Source organism: Poecilia mexicana, unplaced genomic scaffold (genome assembly GCF_051168715.1).
Source record: "Poecilia mexicana isolate PSO_F unplaced genomic scaffold, ASM5116871v1 scaffold_23, whole genome shotgun sequence".
In the NCBI taxonomy this organism is placed as follows: domain Eukaryota; kingdom Metazoa; phylum Chordata; class Actinopteri; order Cyprinodontiformes; family Poeciliidae; genus Poecilia; species Poecilia mexicana.
Genome location: NW_028263392.1, coordinates 6,292,872 through 6,316,075, shown reverse-complemented (window position 1 = coordinate 6,316,075; position 23,204 = coordinate 6,292,872). Strand labels below are relative to the sequence as shown.

The 23,204-nt window shown below is 39.6% G+C and overlaps 1 protein-coding gene across 2 annotated transcripts in view; it reads right to left on the bottom strand.

Annotated features, from left to right (window-relative positions):
- The window catches only part of ahcyl2b (adenosylhomocysteinase like 2b), a 35,550-nt gene that overhangs the window by 8,829 nt on the left and 3,517 nt on the right, over positions 1-23,204 (bottom strand). For both annotated transcript variants that reach the window (XM_014985037.2, XM_014985036.2), the window contains exons 2-9: positions 4,313-4,421; positions 2,020-2,163; positions 1,709-1,809; positions 1,511-1,613; positions 1,315-1,409; positions 763-869; positions 295-411; positions 148-211 (exon numbers count right to left, since the gene is read on the bottom strand). In XM_014985037.2, the coding sequence (XP_014840523.1) occupies positions 148-211; positions 295-411; positions 763-869; positions 1,315-1,409; positions 1,511-1,613; positions 1,709-1,809; positions 2,020-2,163; positions 4,313-4,421 (840 nt within the window). The remainder of the gene's footprint in view (positions 1-147; positions 212-294; positions 412-762; positions 870-1,314; positions 1,410-1,510; positions 1,614-1,708; positions 1,810-2,019; positions 2,164-4,312; positions 4,422-23,204) is intronic.

Sequence of the window (23,204 nt, the reverse complement as noted above, 5' to 3'; positions counted from 1 at the left end):
GTGTTGGACCTATATTTCCATACCTTTGTTGATCAGAGAAAATCCAAACTTTTTCACTGAATACATATTTAAATTTTTAGCGTGAGTTTTCTCATTTTTAGCAGAACACCAGGAGGAACACATGCGACTTAAAACCGTTAACCTTACCTCTCCGTATCCACACACCACCACCTGTTTGCCTCCAAACATCACATCAGTGGTCCTCTTCAAGCTGGAGACACAGATACACGTTTCAGTGCTGCTGCTTCTCTACCATTGGAAGCAATTTGTAAGGAAAGAAAACATGTTTTATACCCGTCTAAGATGGATTCTCTGCAGCAATAAAGGTTGTCGAACTTTTGCTTGGTAACAGAGTCGTTGACGTTCATGGCTGGAACACACAGCTTCCCCGCCTTGGACAATTGGTACAACCTGAACTTACACATAATTTCTTATTAGATCTTTTTGATGGCACAACTAAAAATAGAATCCAAACATAAAGAGATTCAAATGTACTTTCTATTTTAAATCGTTTGTATCAAGCTGAGTGCAGATAAAAATGTGTACCACTTTCCACCACTAGATGGCAATGTTCCCAAACTTGACAGTGGATGCAAATAGGGCCTTATTCTGTTACTGTGCAGGTTTTCACAAATATTTTAAACCTTAAAGGCACAGAAAATCAGTTTCATCATCTTTCAACTAAAACATGTCTGTAATATTTAGCATTAGGAAAAAGAATCATGTGAAAAGAAGAGGAGATATGGACGCTGCTTATCCTACCTGTGGACGCCAGTAACGCTCTCCTCTACGATGCCCTTGATCTTCTTGAACATGTTGGGGTACTTTTTATAAATCCAGTGCGTCAGGTCTCCGCCGTCATCCAGGATCTGGGGAGAAAAATTGAGTCAAAATAAAGACGTTAGGAAGAAAAATATGAAAAGATGTTAAGAATAAATTCAAAGAAAGGAAAGAAAATGGTGTTTTTGGTCACATAGATGCATTTTATGTGACAGACCAACACATAGTAACATGATTATGTCGGGTAAAAAAAAAAACATTATAAAGGCTTTTGTGTTTGGGTGGAGATGGTCTGATATGATTATGTCTACAACTAACAATTATTTTAGTAATCGATTACTCTAATGATAAATTGGATAAAATTGAAATAAATTTGGCAAATTCATCCGATTTTTCATTCGACTACTTGAGCCATTTTATACAGTAACATAAATAACTTAAAGATGAACAAACAATTAAATTCCTTTTTTATTGCATTGCACATGCGTCAAAAACTACGTAAAAAAAAAAGAAGAAAAAAAAGACGGTTGCTACCATGTTGGGTTGCCAGCCTTCCACGTTGACGCAGCGGTCGATGCACCACCAGAAGTCGTCCTCTGACTCACCCTTCCAGGCAAACACGCTGAAACCTGCGGAGTGGAAGGAAGTGAAGATTGCAGAGTTGAGAAAAACGTGACAAGAAAGAAGAGATAGAAAAATTTTAGACTGAAGGCTTTCAAACTGTTCTCACCTCCTTCTGCCAGAGCTGCAGCCACTTCATTCTGGGTGGAGTAGATGTTGCATGCTGCCCACCTGCACTGAGCGCCCAGAGCTGACAGAGTCTCCATCAGCACCTGAGAAAGAGAAAAAAACAAAGCTGCAGAGTTTGGCATTTTTGCCAGACTGAAGACGTCAACACGTTGCCATTTATTTTTGTCGTGCCACTCACGGCGGTCTGCGCGGTGATGTGCGTGCAGCCCACCACCTTGGCACCGGCGAGGGGTTTCTCCCCCTGAGCTCGCTTCCTCAGCGCCATCAGTGCTGGCATCTCTGGCGGAGAGGGAAACACACACAAAGCGGAAGTTGGAATTAGCTGGAAGGTAAAAGGAATTCCCAGCTTTAATCTCATTAGCTGAGCTCTAATCCATCCAGTCGTCCAGATGAAGGAGCTGCAGATGCTAAATGATGCTATCTGCGTGTTTAGCCCTGCGCTGTTTCGCGTCCATGTGATCAAACTCCTTCCGAGTGTGTTGGTCCTACCTTGCTCTGCGATCTCGATCTCTCTGCGCCCGAAGTCGGCCTGCTTGATGTTTTTGATGCAGAAATCTCCGTTGCCTTTGGAGTTCTTCTGCTGTTTGTCCCGGGGTGAGGTCTCATCGTCGGAGCTGTCTGTGTACGACGCCGCTGCAAGCGATTGCACGTGAAAACGTCAGTGGAGGAAAAGGACACAACGTGCTTATTTTCAGCAAGCTAAACCTGGCTTTGCAGAAAGGTTTCGCAGCACAGGCCTTTTTTCTTAATACCCTGTAATTCAAACTTGACCAGGCCAAGCTTTCTGGATCACCCAGTAGAAGTGATGATAAATCCGTCTGACATAGCTTCTCCCGTTACCGAGCAACAACAGAGAGACAGCGCGTCTGCCAGGCGTCACGCTGCGGCTGCAAACTTTCACTCTGTGCCGTTCGTGCAGGATCATAATTACACCAAGTGTTACTCTGTTGGCTTTTATGTTTTAAAGTATAGAGACATTTGCTGTGATTTGATAGTGTGGCAGACAACATGACAAAACAATCTCCTCTTACCCATTAGATCTACAGAAAATGATGGCCTAATAAATCTCATTTACTGCCAATAATGTCACAACTTTTTGAAAAAGAGGCAATTTATAATTTTAGATAAATACTTACTATAGGAAATTTGTTGTCATTTTTAATGAACCAGCATTTTATTTATATTTTTACAATTTAAAATCAAGATAAATATAAAATTTAACAAAAAGAGGATGGTTTTTTATCTGTAGGATGAAAAATGATACTTAAAATTAACAGATTCCAATTTAACAACAAGAAAAACAGATCCAAGAACATATTGCTGGTACTTTTGTGAAAATGTGATTATTGTGGGGGAAAAAGAGAACAAATGCAGAATTTTAACATTTTTTCAATCTAAATTTCAACAATATTGGCTGGTCCTTTTTTATTTCTACGCCAGTCATTAAGAGTCACTCTTAATAAGGCCGCAAGAGCCACAGGTTGGAGAAAACCTGCTTTCAAGTAAAGTTTGTGTATAAAAATGGCCTAATGAAATTTGGATTAAATTTAATTGAGAAAATGTGGGTTGAAAATGGATGTTCAGAGGCACTCCATGCAGCCTGAGAGTTTTGCAATGGAAAAACTGACAATGAAAAATTTTTTCCCCTATATGTTAAATAGATATAACTTCAAAATAATCTGAAGCTCTAATTGCAGCAAAACATGGTTTTATATCGACTCAAGGGGGAGGAATACACAGATTCTTATCTCTGCAAGCCTTTTTAATCTGTGCATCATCACCCTACCACTGCAAATAAAATCCCAATTCAACACTCAAAGGTCTTGTCGCTCTAACACGACAAACTGTCTCACTAAAAGCGCAGAGCGGCAAAGACTGTTTTTAAAGCACCTCTGATCTTGGGGCGTCCATCACTTCCCCTCCTCTAAGTGTGACTCAGCGTCCAAATGTCCATTTGGCAAAGCGGAGCGCCATGGTGCAGATTAATTCATTACGTTAATGGCTTCATTGGAGGCTCTGACTCCTGACACGCAGCGGGGTATCAAAAAGCACAAGTCAGAGCAGATTACGCAGAAAAGCATTTAAATGTTTACGAAAACGCCCATGATGGAGGGAGGTCAAAAGGTTAAGAGCAGTGAGCATTACGAATGAGAACAGGGTCCTGGTGTCAGCCATTCCTCAGACTTTGTGACCTCTCCGCTCCGTCATTGTTCTAGGAAATCGGGTAAATTAGTGTTTTTGTAAAGTGTGCCATCTGACTCCAAGTACCTGTAAGAGTAACAGTTTTTCCCAGAAAGGGCAGAGTAATTGTTCACAAAGGTGCTGGTCCCGTTAGTTATAAACTACAGAAAGTAGGTTGAGTAGTTAATATTGAAGCAGTTGTTTGTGCATCAATTTTCTAAGTCATTTCCTCTTTCACTAATTAATATTTCAACAGCTAATCAATCTAAAGCTCAACTCTGTAGCCTCTTCCTGCTATAGCATAAGATACAAGATTTTATTATTTACTTTTTTTGGTTTCCCATTCCAATAAATTCCTGCATGCGCTCTGGAGACCACCGGCAGCTAATCCGCTAACACAGAGCCCACAGTTTCATGAGAACCACAGGTTAGACTGTGAGAGCGAGGACAGAGATGGTTGATGAGGAGACCGGGGGGATGGGGGGGAAAGTTAGTCAACCATTCATCCAGGTGGAATCAGCAGAATAAGTGTTGTAAAGTCAGGGATGTCCGATAAGCGGCGGGTTGCGGTGACTGAGTGTCTGCCAGGCTGTTTGTTTACCTGAGCTGTAGCTGTCGGTGGAGGACTGGGAGATGGAGCGGGACAGAGAGCGCCGGCCGATCTTAGACGGGCGCTTGTTGAACTCCTGTTTCTGGTCTGCAAACTGGATCTGAGAAGAAGACAAAGAACAGGGATTCAGAATCAAAACGACGCTTGAGACGCATGTAAAGCTCAAGTGTTGTCATACGTTAGAGATTTAAAACATCAAAATCTTGAAATCAAAAAACATCTTTTTGTGGAACTATGTGCAATGAGCAAGGTTTTAGAGTTCACAACACAACAGATCGCTCTAGTGGAATCTGTTGACCACAGGTGTTGTTTGTGAGCATAAACTTTTCTCAGGTGTAAAAAAAAAAAAAAAAAAAAAAAAAGCATACTTTCACCACGGTTTCTTGTTTTTTTTTTTGTGGTCCATAGACCATGCTAATTGTATAATAACCGTTCCCTTCAAGGATTCTTCCTGCACAATTTACCCATAAGGACGAGCGGCAACAACTTGTTTTTTCTCTGAGCCAAATGAGAGAGATGTTAAGTAGTTTTAACTTCCAATCCAGCCACCACATGTGTAGCTGCAAGAAAACTCATTGTAGATGAACTCCCTCAAAAAAAAAGACCCCAAAATAGGCCTGTCACGATAAATTTTGCTGAGCGATTAAATTGTCTAAAAAATTATTGTGATAGACGATAATATTGTTTCAAGACCTTTTGACACTGATTTAGTGGAAATGACTAATGCATGCGATTTCCTGCCATAGATAGATACATTCTATTTTCAAAAGAACACGTAACACTGGAACTGATAAACTAAATAAACAAAACAACCAAAAACAAAAATAAAATGGATTCTCAGTCTCCATTAACAAAAAATGTGCTTGAATAAAAACTAAACAACATAAAGCCAAAGTGGAAATAAATACGGCATTCAACCAAAAGAGTGCAGATTATGAAATCTGTATACTATCTTGTATACAGATTTCATAATATGTATACAGTAATCACGAGATTTAAATAGAGAAGTTGGGCACATCCGACTACCTGATGCAATAGTTCACACTACACGATTTTTTGCCCCTACTTTCCCCTTACGATAATCTTAGAACGTTGGCCGATCTAAGATTGTCGCTGGTGATTTCGTAACCGATCATCCTGTTGTGTGACGTAGATCGTCGTGGCCGCTCCGATCTAAATCAGGGGTTTTCCCCGACTGGGAGCTTAACGCTGAATGTGACGGGTAGCCAATCAGAAAGCGTAGATTCTCCGCGCTTTCTGAGGGGAAATTACGGAGGAGAATCCCAAACAGCTGACACGGCACAACCCGAAGTCCAGCGGACATTGGAGATGATATGTGGAAACAACATTAATATTTATTCAACATTTCATGCAAATAATATAGAAATGACAAGGAGAGGAGTTGGAGCCAAATTGCTACCGCAGTTGATAAACCCGGTAACTTTTCAGCTGTTCTTCGTTAACGTGACATAAATAGGTTATAATGATTTTCATTCAGTCAGGACTTTACGCTGACTCTAGCCACATGCATTGCAGGTAGATTCTAGTAAAGCATTGATTAATACCTGGTTTTAAAATTAGTTAACTGGACTTGTAGCCATTATTTTGTGCCCATGTGGCTGGACACCACAGGGCACGACGAACCCGATCGAACCGTTATACCTAGGATTTCTGTAAGGTTTTGGAAATGGGCCGACAGTCCGCCAACAAGTCGTGTAGTGTGCGCTGAACATTACACTAAGGAAGAGCACCGGAGTTGAGCCTTTTTTCATTCAGTACCATCAACAGAAAGAAAAAAAAGACAGAAAGAGACGATAAAGCCGATAATTAAAATGAGGTCGATAGGTTTAATTTATCGTGCGATTAATTGATTTATCGTTTATCGCAACAGGCCTACCCCAAAAAGGTTTTGAAAGTGACATTAGTTGCAGCTAAACTAAATAAAAGACACTGGTTACGTGTAGAAAAGTGAGATTTACACAAATTTTCTTGGTTTTAAAATAAATCGGGACTGCTTCGAAAGGCGGAATTTGGGAACTTCTAATTTACGCCTTATGATACTTTTCATTCAAAAGTTTTGTCTTGGTTGGCCACTGGTTTATGGAGGGTTTTTTCCTCTCACGTATGTTTTATTGAATACTATTTTGATTGCACTACTGGTGAGCTACAAGCTTGAAAAAAATTGTGAAGGAAAAGTTATAAAACTCTGGAATTTTTTTTTAAATCAATAAAAATCAGCTTTTAAAATAAAAAGTTACAAAATTAAAACAATAAAAGTCAACCAAAGATGATAGAACGGCAGCACTGTCGTTGTGCGTACAGAGAGCCTAACTTTGAGTTTTCTCTCTCTTTGAAAGATAAAGGAAACAATAAGTTTATTATCAAATCAAACAAGGCCACACAAGGTACCGCAGTCATACGAGCTCTTTGAAATGAGGCCACGCTCTGCAGCCAGATCACTAAACTGAGCGTGATCCTATCACTTTCTTTCCACTCTTACATCAGAGCTGATAGCCAGACACATCATAATTCATCTGCTGATAGTCATTCAGAGAACAAATGGCTAACCTATTAGGCAATAAATCCTGCAACAAGGACTAAACATCCGAGTGGATGAGAATTAAATGTCAGAGACTGAAAAAATAAAACCACTATTGAATGCCAAACAGAATTTAGAGCATTATTTTTTATTTTTTAACCAAAGGCAGAGGTTTTTGCCAATTCTACAAATGACGAAAGTTGCAAGAAGCTTTGGAGAGTTGATAAATAGCTGCAGCGTGTGTCATACTTCCCCCCCTCGTTCTCCGTCAGTTCATCTTTGAAAAAAGACTGTCCTTGAAGACAGGTTTATGAAACAAAGTGGAGCTAAATAACTCCAACTAATCGACTGTTTTGAGTCCCGTCGCTACAATGCAGACCACAGAACAGACGCGTCTATTGCGCGACGTTACGGTTTGCAGAGAAGAAGCTCGTGCGCACACACACTTAAATGCACGTACGGGAAACAAAAGTTTTGATCCCGAAATTGTCCGAACCCAATTTGGGCCATTTAACAAAAATCCCCCCTCCACCACTAAAGAGCCAGCTGAACGTTGGCGAATGCTCGCCATTAGCTGATGAGCGTCCTTTCAGCTGCTCTGACAAACCAACCGACTCTCTTCTCATCCGGATGCTAACATAACAGCATCAGGTTCCAACAAGACTCTGTAGTTCTGGCTAATATGGCCATTATTCTCTCCTTACCCTTTTCACACAGGGCTCAGTGCTCTCCTCCTCCTCTTCTTCAGACCGGTCACATGTGTGGGTGTGAAAGAGTAAAAGCATAATGTGCTTCTGATTCATATCCAACTTCAAATCTTTAAAGGTCAGCTTCTTTTTTAATTACTTTTTTTAAAAGAAGGTCAAATCTCCTTTCCCACATTATTCTTCCCTGTAACTTTTTTTTAAAAGACTGGAGTCCCTTGGAAACTTGATGACGCCCAAAGTTTTACAAATTCACCATTATCATCATCAAATCAAGATATCTTTAAAATTGCGTTTTATCTGAGGTTGATTTTATCTCCGGATCAAAGAGAAGATGTATCACAGCACTAAGAAGATTAGAAAGAATTTTATTGATGCATCAGGAGCTGCAGGAGTTTCTGAGATGCTGCTCTACATTGCTTCTATTGCAGTTCAGTTTCACTGACCCCCCCTAAACGGGCCACAGCGCGGCTTTTGATCAGCTCAGGTTTATTAGATGGATGTTGTCTGGCAAGAGCTCTGGATTGCACTAAAGGACAGAAGGTCGTTTTACGAGCTCGTGGGGAGTGTATCAAGTGCTCACATGCTTTTTTTTTTTTTTTTTTCTTTTTGGGACAAGATTACCACAGATTAGATTAGGATTTGGAACGGGGGGTACTGCCAGAGAGAACAGCACAGTGGCTTTTCTGGGACTGACCAAACTAACCCTTTCTCTGCCCAGTTCCACTGTGTGGATGTTTGACATCTGCACTGATAAATCCTGAGAGAACTACTTTAAGGTAGAGATAAAAAGAAAAAAGAAATTCTCAAGATACCTGTGTGTTTCATGTGTGCATTTATGGCTAATGGAGAAAATAATGCACTTGTTTGAAGGGAATTTCAAGTGATTTTCATTTCAATTTCTCCCTCACCTGTTTGTCCTTACTTTACAAGATGGATGCTGTCTCTTTATGAGGCTGCTGGCATGGAAACTGTGCATGTTAATGCAATATTAGGACCCACGGGACACACCGGAGTGTCCAGGACAACAGACATATGGTTTGCTGTGAGGTCTGGGTGACACTATGGTTCAGGGAGGATGATTAGGCCTTCATTTGGTCCTGCTACTTTTATCTAGCAGTTTGTGGTTAAAATAAAAAATAAAAAAATAAAAAATAAAAAAAAAAGTGGACAGAAGTTACTGTAGTACAGTAACCAATTGTGAAACTAGCAACAAATAGTACATAAGTTTCTGATTATTTCTGGGTTTGTTTTTTCTTTAAGTCAAAGGATATAATGTTAATACCAATTGGGTCAGTTCATTCCAGGAAAGCTTGCCTTTCAAGATATTTTTAATTCGTGGCTGCAGGAGAAATTTAAAAATAGCCCGCAGTTGTGTTTTGAGCTGAAACAAAAGGTTGATGTCCGAGCGCGACTGCAATAAATCTATATCATTTTAACTCTAAATGGATGCCTTAAAGCACCCATAGAAAAGAATGGTCAATTGCTCACTTAAACATCCAGGGGCTTCATGTCCCATCTGCTTATTTAATGCCACGACATTATGTAAGGATGCTCTAAAGGCCACTAGAAATACTAGAAAATCCCTGTTTGGGTGGAAACGCTTTAGGACAGAATCCAGCAGAGCTGGTTGGACACATTCAGACCAGCTGAGCAGCAAAAAGACCTGCAGCACAAAGCAAGCATCCCATCTTGGCAGTGTAAAAAAAAAAGAAAAATCAGACCCCCAGTGGGTGAAAGGGAAACGAAAACAAACAGACACAGATGCAGCTGCGATGTGATATGATGCTGCAAGGTGTTTCCCGTGACCCAGTATTGGCAGAGGCAGGGTGGACTAATTCAGGAAGCTGCTCTTTCAAAAAAAAAAATAAAATAAAACACACAACCAAAACGTTTTACTTGGTTTCTCTCTGTGGTGTCGGTGTCTACCTCCAGAGACTGAACATGCTGCTCCGACATGCTCTGGTATTTATCTATGAAGCTCAAATAAACAGTTTTAGATTACTTAGAATTTTTTTTGTTTTCTCTTAAAATAAACAGAGAAAATCGAGAAGATCTAAAAGGAAACAGAAACAAGAGGGGCAGCAGTCAGTGTTGGACCACTGAATTTGAAATTGATATTCAAAAGATTAAAATCTGATTCTGGATAAAGTCAAAAGGTTTCAGAACGACTAGAAATGAGAAAATCATTTTTAACAAATTTGTTTACTATTAAATGATACTTTATGCCAATATTCGTTGTCTGTACAATGTAAAAACAGCAGAGCCTGAATAGTGGTTTTAATTACAGACGGGCTCATATTCAGCTATTGATGGTGCATCCCCAAGAGGATTGAACAAGGAAGGAAAAATTTAAATCAGATACTCAACAGTTCAGGTTAAAACTTGCCATTAAACACAGGAGGAGTTCTGCAAACAATGGACATCATTCACACACACGCTAAGGCTGACGAGTTAATAAAGCTTTAATCATTTTCTGTAATTTGATAGCAATTGTAGAGAAAACCCTGATGATGAAAACCTTTCAAAATTAGCTTAATGTGCCGCTTAACATCAAAATACAGACAACAATTTTTTATTTTTTTTTACATATTAAATTACTACAGGATATTTTAAACAGGAAAAGGAAGTTCTGCTTGTAAAATGATCCACAGTCATCTGGATGAGTCTGTGTGTTCAGCTGTAACAATCAGGGACAAGCTGGCCTTTATAATAAAAAGGAATGAAAAACAAGTGCAAATGTCTTCACAGCTGTGATTCCTGCTGGTTTTCTGTGCAAATATCTTCCATCTTCCATCTACAATCAAAATTTGGCTTGTGGTTTAAAAATGTACCATTTTTAAACCACAAGCACAATGATTCACCTTATTGAGTAAAGTGGAAAGGTGTTGGAATCAAACACACAACAGCTGAGGTCCCTCAAATATCTCTGAGTTTCAATCTATTTGTTTTTCAGAACATTTAGAGAACGTGCATCTATGAAACCAGATGAAAATTAGGTGAAATTGTCAGGACAGCCCAACAGGGAAATTGTGGCATGCACTAGCAGGATGAAAGATGATATGGTAAATTACTAAACAAGTAACCAAAGAGTGAGTTAGCACCTTGCTTAGCAGGTCATAAAACACTGAGCAGCTAAAGTTTTCCTACATCCCCCAGAATGCTGAGCGGATCAGTGAAATTATATGTTCTTTCAGACGTATTATCGATTGATATTGATCAAGAGTCTATCGTGTTAAAGTCCTAACAGCAAAAAAAAGTTCAAAATCACATCAGTAGTTCACTATTAAAGGGCAACAACACCAATGATTAGTGAATAACCACTCCATCTGCTTTAAAGACTCTTGTTTATAGACCAGCACAAAAAGCTCCACAGAGGATTAGGAACATGGTCACTCAACTCCTCATATATTCCAAGCGAAGAGCCATCACATAAAGGACAACCTGAATGATTGTGCCACAGATACAAGGCCCCCCAACAGGCAATAAAATTGAGTCCAGTTGAGATGACAAGCTCATGCATTTTAAAGCATTCCTGTGTATGAGAAAAGCCCCACGAACCAAATAAAGGAGAACATGAAAAGAGAGTGGCCAGAAGGAGGGAGAGAGGAGAGAATTATAATTTTCCACCTCTGTTTAAAGTCTTCAGTCACTTACACAACATGTATGCCTCACAGCCACATAAAAAAGGCACACTGTGTTTAATCTAGTTTCCTAACACACACAGAATCAGTGGACAAACAAGCCGAGAGAACCGTGGCTATAAGAGTACATGCTGTACTGGGTCACACGTCTCTGTCGATAATTGCTTGCTTGTTTTAGTCCTAGTTGACAAGAGCAACATCAAGTGCTTACACCCCATCATTTGTTGAAAAAATAAATAAATAAAAAATCTACACAGTCAGTCTAAACAGATCCATAGCCAGAGCCAGAGCCAGCTGGGCCATCAGCGAGCAGAAACAAGATTGTGCAAGAAGATGCTGGACGACAAGACACAGGTGCTATAGATGGTCGAATGAGAAAATCAGTTCATACGGACAAAGCAACAGCTAACCACTCTTCTTTGACAAACTAGGAAGCTGACAAAAGCTCTGTTTCAGTGCAGTGCAATTACACGAGATTAGCCGACAAAGTTAAAAGTAGACCAGACAGGCTGAGTGGAAGGATGAGTGCTCCAGAATCAAAATGCCAATGGACTCTTAATAGCTCTGTCTGTTTGGAGGGCGTTAGCCAAAAAGCCTGGAAATGGAGTGATGGCAGTTAAAAGCCTAACGCCACAGACAAAAATCACAAAGTATCCTGAAAGCTAAATCTGTCAGACTGTCTCTAATCTGAGATGGAGACTTTAAATGGAGAGTGAACCCAACGGGAGGCAGGTCAGAAAGTGAGACAGATCATCATAATCAATATCACACTGTAAAAGACGAGCAACATGGCCAAACTGTGTGCATGACGCTGTGGGTGTCGATCTAATTTAAAGAATTTAGGGTTAGGGGCCTGTTGCAATAATATCTACAATACAAGGTTCCCACAACATTATCATGATACATTTCTACACTGAGTTTTCTATAAATTTATGGGTGGACATATTGGACAGAAAGATGGTGTGATGGATATTTGACAGATGGATGAAGGGTTGATAGATGGCTGGCTAATATATGGATGGATGGATGGCTAACCAAATGGATGGTTGCTGAATCAAGTGGGTAGATGGATGGGTAGCTAATCAACAAATGATGGATGGATGGATAGAAGGTTGATATGGATGAAAGAAGAATGTATAGTGGACAATAGGATGAATGGAGGGATGATTACATAGAGGAACACCCTTCCACAAAGAGGAAGTGGAAGGGTGGATCAATGGACAAATGGGTGAATAAATGGAAAGAACTTTTAGGAAATGGGAAAAGAGATGTCAGGAAACACAACTATGTCACCATCTGCTCCTTATCCTGTTTGCCCAAATATGAGAAAAACCAAACTCCCTCACACTGAAGTTACACTATGACAAAGCTGCACCTGTGAGACTGGCCGCCGTTGGAAATAGTACCACTCACTTCAGTTTACCTAATTATTCACTTTACATTCAGTCCCTACCAACTGGTTTAGCTTAATTATCTTGATATTTTTTCCTAATTATTTTTGCTCAGTTTCTCAATCTAAGTCACATAGTATACAAATTACTCCTGGTGCGCAAATAAATCTCAGTAATGCGTCACCTTTTTCTAAAAACGTACTAGCCAGTGGCAGCAAGGTGCTCAACAGACCCACTGACGTAAAAGCATATTGTCTGGACATCTTGCTACCTGCACACTCGGCCTTGGCAACAAGACCTTTTAGTTGCTCCAATCTTTTAGGCCTGCAGGAGGGTCTCACAACACAAAACAGCAGACGTCTTGTTCTTTAGCTCTCTGCCACAGTGCTCTGTAGAGGACTTATTCAGGCTTTCTTTTCATGTTGGTCACGTCAGCCTCTCCCTCCCTCTACTTGAACTAAAAGTAGCGAGCAGACAGCTAATTTTGACCGTGTTTTTAACAACGTCTCGGATGCCACATCTGACACTGGTTAGGTCGTTTCAAGTTTTTCCAAATGCTATTCCTGGTTTACCGTTTTTGTGTTTGTGAAATAAAGATAATAATATATCATCAGAGACAGTGAAGGGCTTGTATTGTTTTAAATCTGATTCTGTTTCAAAAAACGAAGGTTTCCTTAATTGGAATCTTCTATAACGCATTTTATTTAAAAACCTTGCCCACTGGTTGGAGTAGAAAGTGTCCTGCCTTCAGTTCGTCCACCTCTAAGTTAATTAAGGGGTTGTTTAAAGAAGTGGTAGCCAAACTTTTTGCCATGGGGGTGAAAATCGTTTAATTGAAAGCACATGCAGGTCAACAATTTTGGCTGTACTTACTCCAAAATTAAGATGAACGCAACAACGTTGGTAATAAATGGGATTTCTTTGCACTTTATATATATCAAAAAATAAAGGTGAAAAAGCGTCCATCTGCATCAACAATATTTTGTGTTGCCGACACAAATAGTACCACCTAAAACCATAACTAAATCTACTGACCATTAATCTATTTGTATTGTCTACAGCATCTTAAAACCTAACTAATTAAATCTTCCCAACTGTAATAAGGTTACAACAATCAAAACAATATTATTTAGCAACAGTGTAAATAGCTATTGATTTTCTATTTAAATAAAAGTAATTCCATTATCTTATACTAGAATAACTAGACATAGAGTTTTAAAAAAGGAGTCTGCAATCAAGTTGCATTATTGAGGCATAAAACACAAAATTGTAAAAAGTTATCAACCCTAACTCCCACTACTCCAAGTATTTGCACAAAACACATCTATTTCATATCTTCTCTTTGCTAATATAAAACAATGTGAAGAAAATGAGCTTTTTACCAGGAGTCTATTATAACAAGACTGTTTTGCCTTTCATTAGTCTACAAAATCCAGAAAAATATGTATGTTGATGTATTATACTGAGAGACTCTCATACCACCCCCGTGCATACCCTCAATGTGTGACTGTGAAGGTCAGAGGCAGTCTGAGTAAAAAGTGAGGTCAAAGTTTAGTGAATAACATTTTCATAGAAGAAGCAAAACTGTTTTTGTTTCTGGAGTTGGAAGTAACACAAATGGGAAGCTATGATGCACACAACCAAACAGACTCTGGGAAATCTTCCAAGCAGAGACAATGGCCCTGAACTAAGACCAGAGAAAAAAGACCAGACACGTTGCTGGACATAAACATAAACGAGCGCAGGACTTTGGCAAAAACACACTTGGCAGTCGATAAAAAGACTCCATAGCTGGAGCTCTCACACAGAAAGGGGAAAAACAACAACCTGCAAATGCATGCCTCCATGTTGAAGAGCAGCAGTGGGAGGCAACAGTGATCCTGCTGTTATGACCCTGACCTGACATTTACCCCTCGCAAAGCAAATGTGGCGCTACATTCCAACAATGGGCAACATACAACAAGTACCTCAAGTATAAAAAGGGTTTATGCGGCAGCCATTATTAGTAATAACACAATCCAGGACGGGTTGATATCTGAATACCCGAACCAATAAAGGGAATAGTAGAGAGAGGAGGGGAAAAAAGAGCTAGTGTGAGTTGAAGCGTTTCCATATCAAGTGTGCTGCCCCAGGGAAAGCTGGAATGTAAGAACATTTCCTCCTGATTTATATACAGAGACATCCTCTGACTCTACGCAATGACACACATGCACAGAAACTCAAGTCACGATTCACATGCCCTCACATAACCCGTTACCACACGTACATGCCCATGCTCAATCAGCACTGGCCCAACACATGTCCAGCTTTGCCTCAGCCGTGATGCTCCAGCAATGCTTTCTAACCGCGGATGGTATGCAGAGTGATCTCCAAAGAGCACTCCATGCCGAAGCAATCCCAGTTCCTCCGATATGGTCCGATAGTCATAGCAGAGAGGCCTGGGACACTGATACCAGGAGAGACTAGGCAATAAATGATGGGCTTAGTAACAGATTAAACCCTGATTATTTGACACAGACAGGGAAGAGTACATCAGCAATAGCATTCAAAACTTTCCACTGGTTTTTTTTTTTCCCGCTGCAGAAACTGGACGATGGCCAAAACGGCAAGTTTCGGCCGTTCTCAAAACACTTAGTTTGTTTTCTATTTATAGTTTATAGCATTTTTGACATTACGTTATAATAAATAATTGAGCGGTATATTCCAATTGCTGCTTCCTTCAGTTGCATGACCGCGTTCTGTTGCTCGTGTAGACCAAACCAGGACGTAATTTGGAAACCCAATGATCACAGTCAATGATGGAGGTCAAATAAGCTCCATTTACACAGATGGCAAAGTGATCACTCATTGCTCCCATTGACCCAGTCCTTTAAAAGGGTTATCCCGTCTGCCTGTGTTCAGATTCCAGTTTTGTATTCAGATCAAATATAGTTAGATAGTTCATACCCAAGATAACTTGGCTTTTGTATAAACTTATAAAGTCAAACCTGCATACACAACACTTCCACCAGTTTATGCTTTTCACTGCATTTTACCAGCAGTAACAAACCTCCTCTAGAATTAGGCACCAATGGATTGGTAATGTATATCATTAGGCTAAATATAGCCATTAATTTCTAAAATATTAAAGGATTAACTGTAATTAATTAAGAAAAGGAAAATTAATAAGTCAGCCTTGTGTTTTTTTTCCTAATTTTGCTGTTTCGAGGTGAAAAAAAAAAGGCATCAGTCATTCCCTGAGAGGGAAGTATGATTACATCGAAGGCTCACAGCAAGGGGAGGTTCTGCTCTATTTCTGAACAAAGCCATTACTGGGTCAGTGGTCTATGTTTAATTGGGAGTGTGAAGTAATTTGCCAGTGGTTTATGGCTTTCATTTATTCGTTTTCTTTTGTTTTAACCGCCTACGTCAATTACAGATTGATAAAAGGGTTTTGCTTCCTTTTTAGTTTTTAAAATCCTTTACTGCAAATGTGCTAGCATGTTCAGCAGTGGAGCAGAAAAATAAGCTTAAAAAGTTGGTACAAGGCTCTAAGATTGGAAAACTCCCATTGTGTTTTTGTAACATCTTTGGCCAAATAGCTCAATTATAAAACAATGACATGTGGAGGTGGTCAAGTGTGAATAAGGCCAAGAAGATATTGATATTTTACACACTTTGAACACCTCCAGCAATGTCCGTTGTATCACATCCTTTAATCTTTATGTCTCCAAATCAATTTTCTCATCTGCTGTTGCCTTTTCAGGTTTACTTGACCTGAATCTAAACTACAGTTTAGATCTTTTACCAGACCACGGGAAAGTAGTGAGTCATAGTTTAAATTACATACATACTGGATTTTCCTGAAATCTGCATTTGTTTTGAAATGACTCCAAAAGTCTTCCCTCAATTTGTGTAAAGCCACAATTTTTCATATGTGATATTTACAAAGTTCCCAACTTTCCACAATACGCCGAGTTTCAGGCAATCCAGGAAGAACCATTAAAACCAATCTGCTTTAAGCTGCCGCATCAGAACCACCACTTTTTCTCAATCCTGACCATTATTAAATGGGCCATATACCTTGAACTCCTCAAAATACTTTCTGCAGCCTTCACTTATTACAAAAAAGTTATTTTCACCACACTTCCAGAAGCCCAAAGACATTTCATGACTTCATAACTATTGCAACAGGCGGCATCTTATCACCGTTCCACCCTGGAGTTCATTCAGCTTATTCTTATTCTTTCACAAATGAATGAACTTTTCAACAGTTTGTAAAACCACTTTGCATGCCAAGGTGCTAGATTTTACATACCTTTGGACATAGAAGTGGGAATGTGGTGTATCTCAGCTTATATGCCTAATTTTGACCCAGTTTAGGGAACATAAACATCTCTTTCAAAGCTCTGCAGTATTCAGGCATGAGCAGCTACGCTCTCCATGTGCCAGGAGCTACTGGTTAGGCCTGACTAATAGGAAATGAAGCAGACAGATGGATGCGTGGGGGATAAGGGGTGTGGGGGCTTGTTTCAGGCTTTGTGAGGCCTCTTTTGTGAGGCAGCACTTTTTGCACATAATGTCGCCTCTTTGTTCGCAAGCACCGCTTCAGAACGCGGCTGCATTCCTCTTCGTCCTGCGTGGCGAGCTCAGTGATAATGTTTCCTGATCCTCGTGTATCTCAACACCGGGGTCAACGAAGCGCACGCACACACACAACAACCTGGTTGGCGCCCACTTGTTCAACCGAAACTATGGTGATTTCCAATAAGCTAGAGCCTTGAATCCCCCCTTTCCCCACCTTCACTGCTCATTCTTTGCTCCAGGGAGCTGAAACTTGCTGTAGGAGGATTTTGATGGAAAGATGTGTAACTCAATCAGCTGGAACGACGAGCCAGGAAATCTAACAGGGAAGTCAGAGATGTAGATGTGTGTAGGAGGTTCAGGGAAGCACAGACACAGTTACTGCCAGTACTAGCGACTCTCTTTACGTTTTCTTTCAAATGGTTCGTCTCCAGCTACCGCCGCCACCAATGTGCTGCCTGCTCTATGTGAGGCACACCGACTGCTTCAAAGCCTGTACAGAACATTCTGCTGCTTTCTTTCTTTTCTTTTTTTTTTTTTTTATCTTTTTTTAGGCCGCTAAATTTTTCCTCCATGTGCAGACACCAGCAAATGACAGGATACTAGAGCAAAGATTATAAAGAGTTTGCCGTCTCCTTCCTTCTGTCTGTCTGCACCCAATCCGCTCTGACGGAAAACTCACGCATAGGATTCACCCGCTTTTTCTGTAAAGAAAAGAAGTTTAAATAAGTTTTGCTGCAGTTCAAGGTTCCTTATAGTTAAGCTTGATTTCAAGTTTGGCTTAAAAACACACCACTGCAATCAATGTTCTGAAAAAATTTGTACCTGTAGCTTTTTCAGATTTTGACATTTCCAACACACACTTAATTATTTTTGGAATCTGATCCGAGTGTGGCATATTTTTTTTACAACTTAAAACATAATGAAACCATTATTCGATTAGTAAATTGAGCCTACCGGTGTGCGAGTTAATTTCAGCATAAATGCAGCTGTACTACCGCAGAGGTTTGTTAGGTAACATTAGTGAACAAACAGCATCGTGAAGACCGGAAAAACAACAGGGTTTCTCCAGGTTTTACCAATTCAAATGTAAGAATTTTCAAGACCAATATCTCCACAGATATGTACAAACATTGTCTTGCACTTAGCCATGATAGATGTAAAAAAAAAAAAAAAAAGAAGAAGCCAGCTAGCTAGCAAGGGTATGTTAGCAGCTAGTTAGTGGTAGCCTCAACCATCTCAAGTAGATGTCTGAGTGCAACTTAAACTTTTGCAGACAGAAAAGTCGAGTGAGAAAAAAAATAGAGTATACAAGATTAAATAGTTTCGTCAAGACTAAATTTAAGATCTATGATTAGCATATTAGAGCCGACATAGTTTCATGAATTTAAGATATTTTAAGATTTTAAGATTCACAAATATAAGACTTTTTAAGGATGCACAGACACCCCGTCAGAGAGAAAGCAGGTTAGGTTATAAAACAATAACCCAAGCTTTGAATGTCTCACAGAGCTCTGTTCAATCATTCATCAGAAAACAGAAAGCGTGTGACACAACTGCAAACATACTAAAACAGAGCCATAAACCTAATCTGAGAGATAAGGGAAGAAGGTGGATTTAGTTCGAGGCATCCAAAAAGCCCATGGTAACACTGAAGGAGCTGCAGAGATCCTTAAGTTTAGGTTGGTGAATTGTTGATTGAACATCCTTTAATCTACAGCTATACCAGTTCTCTCAATGGACTTTGCACGTCAGGAACATCTCTTTGACCTTTGCACCCTTGCGTGCACCTTTCCTCCTTCTGTTGTTCAATTCCATTCAGGTGATGGCAGAAATGCCAGACGTAAACAAGGCCTCAGTTGTACATTCCACAAATCTGGCTTTTATGGGAGAATTGCAAAAACTAAATAAACTGAAAGGAAATCATAAGAGATGTCACATTTAAAACTTTGTCACAAGCCATGCAAGAAAGACAGCTGATATAAAAGACGGTGATATAAAAATGTGATCTTGGGCAAGATCACATTTTGGCCTTGCTATGTGTGATGGAAATACAGGGCTATCAAGAAGAAAGGAAAAGGGCCTAGTCAAAGTCTAGACCAGTGCTGGTAGCTTAGTTCATCAAATCACAAAAAAAAAAAAAAAAAAACAGGGAAGATTTAAGAAAGAAAAGATCTAGATGTACATTAGTTTGATTTTTAAAACATTTCTTAACAGGCTCTTATGACTCAACCCAGATTTATTTTTGTACCACTTACAGCTGGATTTTTATGCTCTTACCATGTCAAGTGGTCAGACTTCTATTTTTATTTTGAAATGTGTTTTGGCGTCCTCTAAACCAGAGAGCAAATGTTCTGTTGGAGCCACTAAAATCAACTAGATCCGGACTGTGATTTGCCGACGCAGGCCGAGAGAAACTAACTGGAGTAAAGAATCGACGGTCCATTCACCGAGCGGTCCCAAGTGGCACAGATAAAGATGGTTTTGGAGGTGTGAACTGGCACCTGGCTGTAGTGGGTAGTGCTGAGATTTACACAGAAAAAGAGAGAGAGCAAGGAGGGAGAGAGAGAGGGACACGCAGTCTGCTGTGTTTAGGAACACAATAAGACTGTGAGGAAGACAGACAGAGGAAGTGTCGGGTTTATTTTCAGAAGTCTCCGCCACCATTTGGAAAGCACTACAGAGCGATTTGACATCAGATTAACAGGCTGAGCTGAACCAAGAGGGGACATAAAAGTAGAAGTGCTGTGGCATTCGAGGTAATTTCGGGGCATAGTGGATATAGCGACCTAAATGCAGATTTAATGAGCAAAGGCAGCTAAGAATTACTCACCTGTGCTACTTTCTATAACAGAGGTTGGTAGTTCTGGTCATTGAAGGCCTTGTACTGCATGTTTTAGATGCTCCATCAAACTTCCCCAAAACAGTTCGGCTTGGTATTTATACTTTCAGATTTACTAGCTCCTTAAATGGTTGGGGTATTATTTTTCGGGCATATCATAGCACAATCAAGTAACCAAGTCACCTTCAGTTGTTCTAAAATTGCAGTATATCAAGCATAACTCAAAATAAAATTGACTTCGAAATTTGAAACTGGGCCTCTATCTCTTTAAGAAGCTCCTGCTCTTTCCAACACTTCGTCTTCAGATCGTTGTCACAACAGCGCTTCTCCAACTGGCCATTTACAAACATTCTTAGAGTTCCACTGAGAAGTAGTTTATATGATGAGCTCAGAGCCACAGTTCCTCTAGGTCAGGGGTCACCAACTCCAGTCCTCAAGGGCTACCATCCTGCAACTTTTAGATTCACCTCTGCTCCAAAATGTCTGAATTCCCTCACCAGCATTCATTCCTCTCTGCAATAGGCTGGAAATGAGCAGTTTATTTGATCCAGGTGTGTTTGAGCAGAGACGCATCTAAAAGTTACAGGATGGTAGCCCTCGAGGACTGGAGTTGGTGACCCCTGCTCTAGGTGTTTGCCAATTGCTGCTGCTGCTAGTCTACAGGAACTGAATGGGGAAGGGGTGCTCTCTGGAAAAGATGGTGCTTTGTGAGAGCAAGTGTTTTGGCAATCTTGAATGAGATTCAATGATTTCTCAAACCTGAATAAAAGATAAATAAATAAATCAAAGCAACATTCAGGTATGATTTTTATGAAGGAACTGCATCATAAAGCAACATAAAGCACTTTAAAAATTACATTTTACATAATGCCCACCTTTTAAGAGTGAATTTTTTTAACTCCGAGCACTCCAAGATTTAAAGTTGAAAACAAAATCAAAGCTATAGACATATTTTCCTTCCACACAATTTTCCATCAATATGCCCAGTTACAACTGATTTGTCATTTGGTGAATGTATTTTAGTGAAAAAATACCCACTAAGGTGAATTAAGTCTGTTACTGTATGAAAAACCGGGCTGAACATAAGAAAATCATGGAATTTATGGTATTATTAAACATTATTATTTTCATCAGTCCGCTCTCTCTCCTCCATTTATGATGCTTTCAATTCTCTCTGAGGCTTTCAGCTACTTAGGCGCCATCTTCCCTGTCAGGTTTGGTGGCGTGAGCCTCCGTCCAACAGGCTGGATATATAAAAGTGTGACAACAAGGTGTGAATTTGTGACACTTTAGAGCAGCCAACACTGCACTCCACAGAGCTCCCGCAACCTCACAAAATGTCTTTCTTAACGGTAAAACATCGGAGTCAACAGGTGAAGTTAAATACATAACCAAATAAATAACAGGTATTGCTTAATCTTTTATTGACCATCTGCTAAAAGTATTTGCTGGACATACGATAATGTAACATTAATGAAGGACAGTGTAGTATTACTTGAGGTAATGCATGTCGTTAACGCTACGCACGCACCCATGAGCTCGTGTTTGCTGAAGTGACTCACAAACGATCCGGTGCCTGACGGAAAGACGGCCACACGTCCCTCCTCTAATGTTTTAGAGACACAAAGACACTCCAGAGAAAACCCAAGAGCAGCAATTCTCCTACAGACTCAACCCAAGATGATAGCTGAACAGCTATGATAATGATCCAAGCCATTTAATATACAAGCAAGTTAGGTTTGCTTTAGCTCACCATGATGATGTCACTTAAATAAAAACCTTCAACAGGCCTGAATGCACGGCAACTAAAAGCTTACATTAAATTCAGATCTTAAAGTGCTTTGAAAATATTTATAAATTACTTCTTTATCTAGATGACTGGAATTCTGGTCAGAACCACCGCAGTTCATTTACAATCCAAACTGTTTAAATGTTTTCACAGTTTGGAGTGGCAGTTGTGGCTTTCATGCCATAACCACCATAAAATAATCTGAGATTAATGCTCCATTGGTCTGATTTTAATTGCACACTGGACTTCAATGTTGTGACGGGAGGAGATCTGTATCTCCAGACCACATAAAAAAACAACAGCCAAGGCTGTTATGCTGTACTGTACATGTCTAATGTGACGTTTCTCTCATGATAGTCCGAGCCTGCTTCTGATTGGCTGATCAGTACCTCTTCACGACTCCTCTACTTGAAGGGCTCAGCTAGGATGAATCAACCTTTCAGGTCTCTGTGTGACGTTACATAGTACTTCATTTTTTATTCAAATATTGAACACAAGCTCATCATTTAGTAACTTTCTTTAAGGATGTTTCGCCATCATATTCATCCCAGTTTCTGAAGTGAGGAACCAGAAGACATTCCAGCACCATAACAACAACAACAAAAAAAATCTTAACATAACAGCTGCAACTCAGAATGACCTTTGAAATTGAAGTTGACAATTCCTTCCAGCTCAGCAGAGGCTGCTTTGGTAAAAACTAACCAGCTCACATTTTTTTTGCAAGGTACTCTGAAGAATGAGTTACATATAGGGCTGAAATGATTAATCAGATTAATCATGATGAACCGATTATTGAAATAATTGTCAACCAATTTAGTAACTGATTAACCGTTAACTGGATAATACAAACTCAAGAAAAGTAATTTGCTGAAGAAAAAAACACCCCAGCAAATTCAATTTTATTAAACCAAAACTGTAGAAAACGTATATAAATTTTGCGTTAAAAAAGTTGGTAGATATGATAAAATTCACTTAAGCAATATTATGTTACTGCATTAAAAAAATTTAATTAATGTATCTTTATAATTGTATAAAAACGGCTTAAGAGGCTCAATGAAAAATCCCCAGTGTGCCAATTTTTTTAACCGATTAATCAATTAATCATCAGAATAATCGACTAGCCCTAGCTACATGGGAAGAAAGCTGAAAGAAATCAGGAAGAGAATGTATTGCTACGGGATGAAAAAAAAAAACATGCTGCAGTTTGAAAATGTACTCAGAAACAAATATTTTGAGAAAACAATTTTCGGGAGCACGTTTCGGTCATATAGAACTAAAACTCAAGTGTTTCACCATAATGATTGTCATTTCATGTGAAGGAAAAAGTGGCCCAAACCAAAAAGGTGTGTACGAGGAAGTCTGCTTACAAACGTGACTCGGTTCTACCAGTTTTGTAAGATTTAAAGGGACA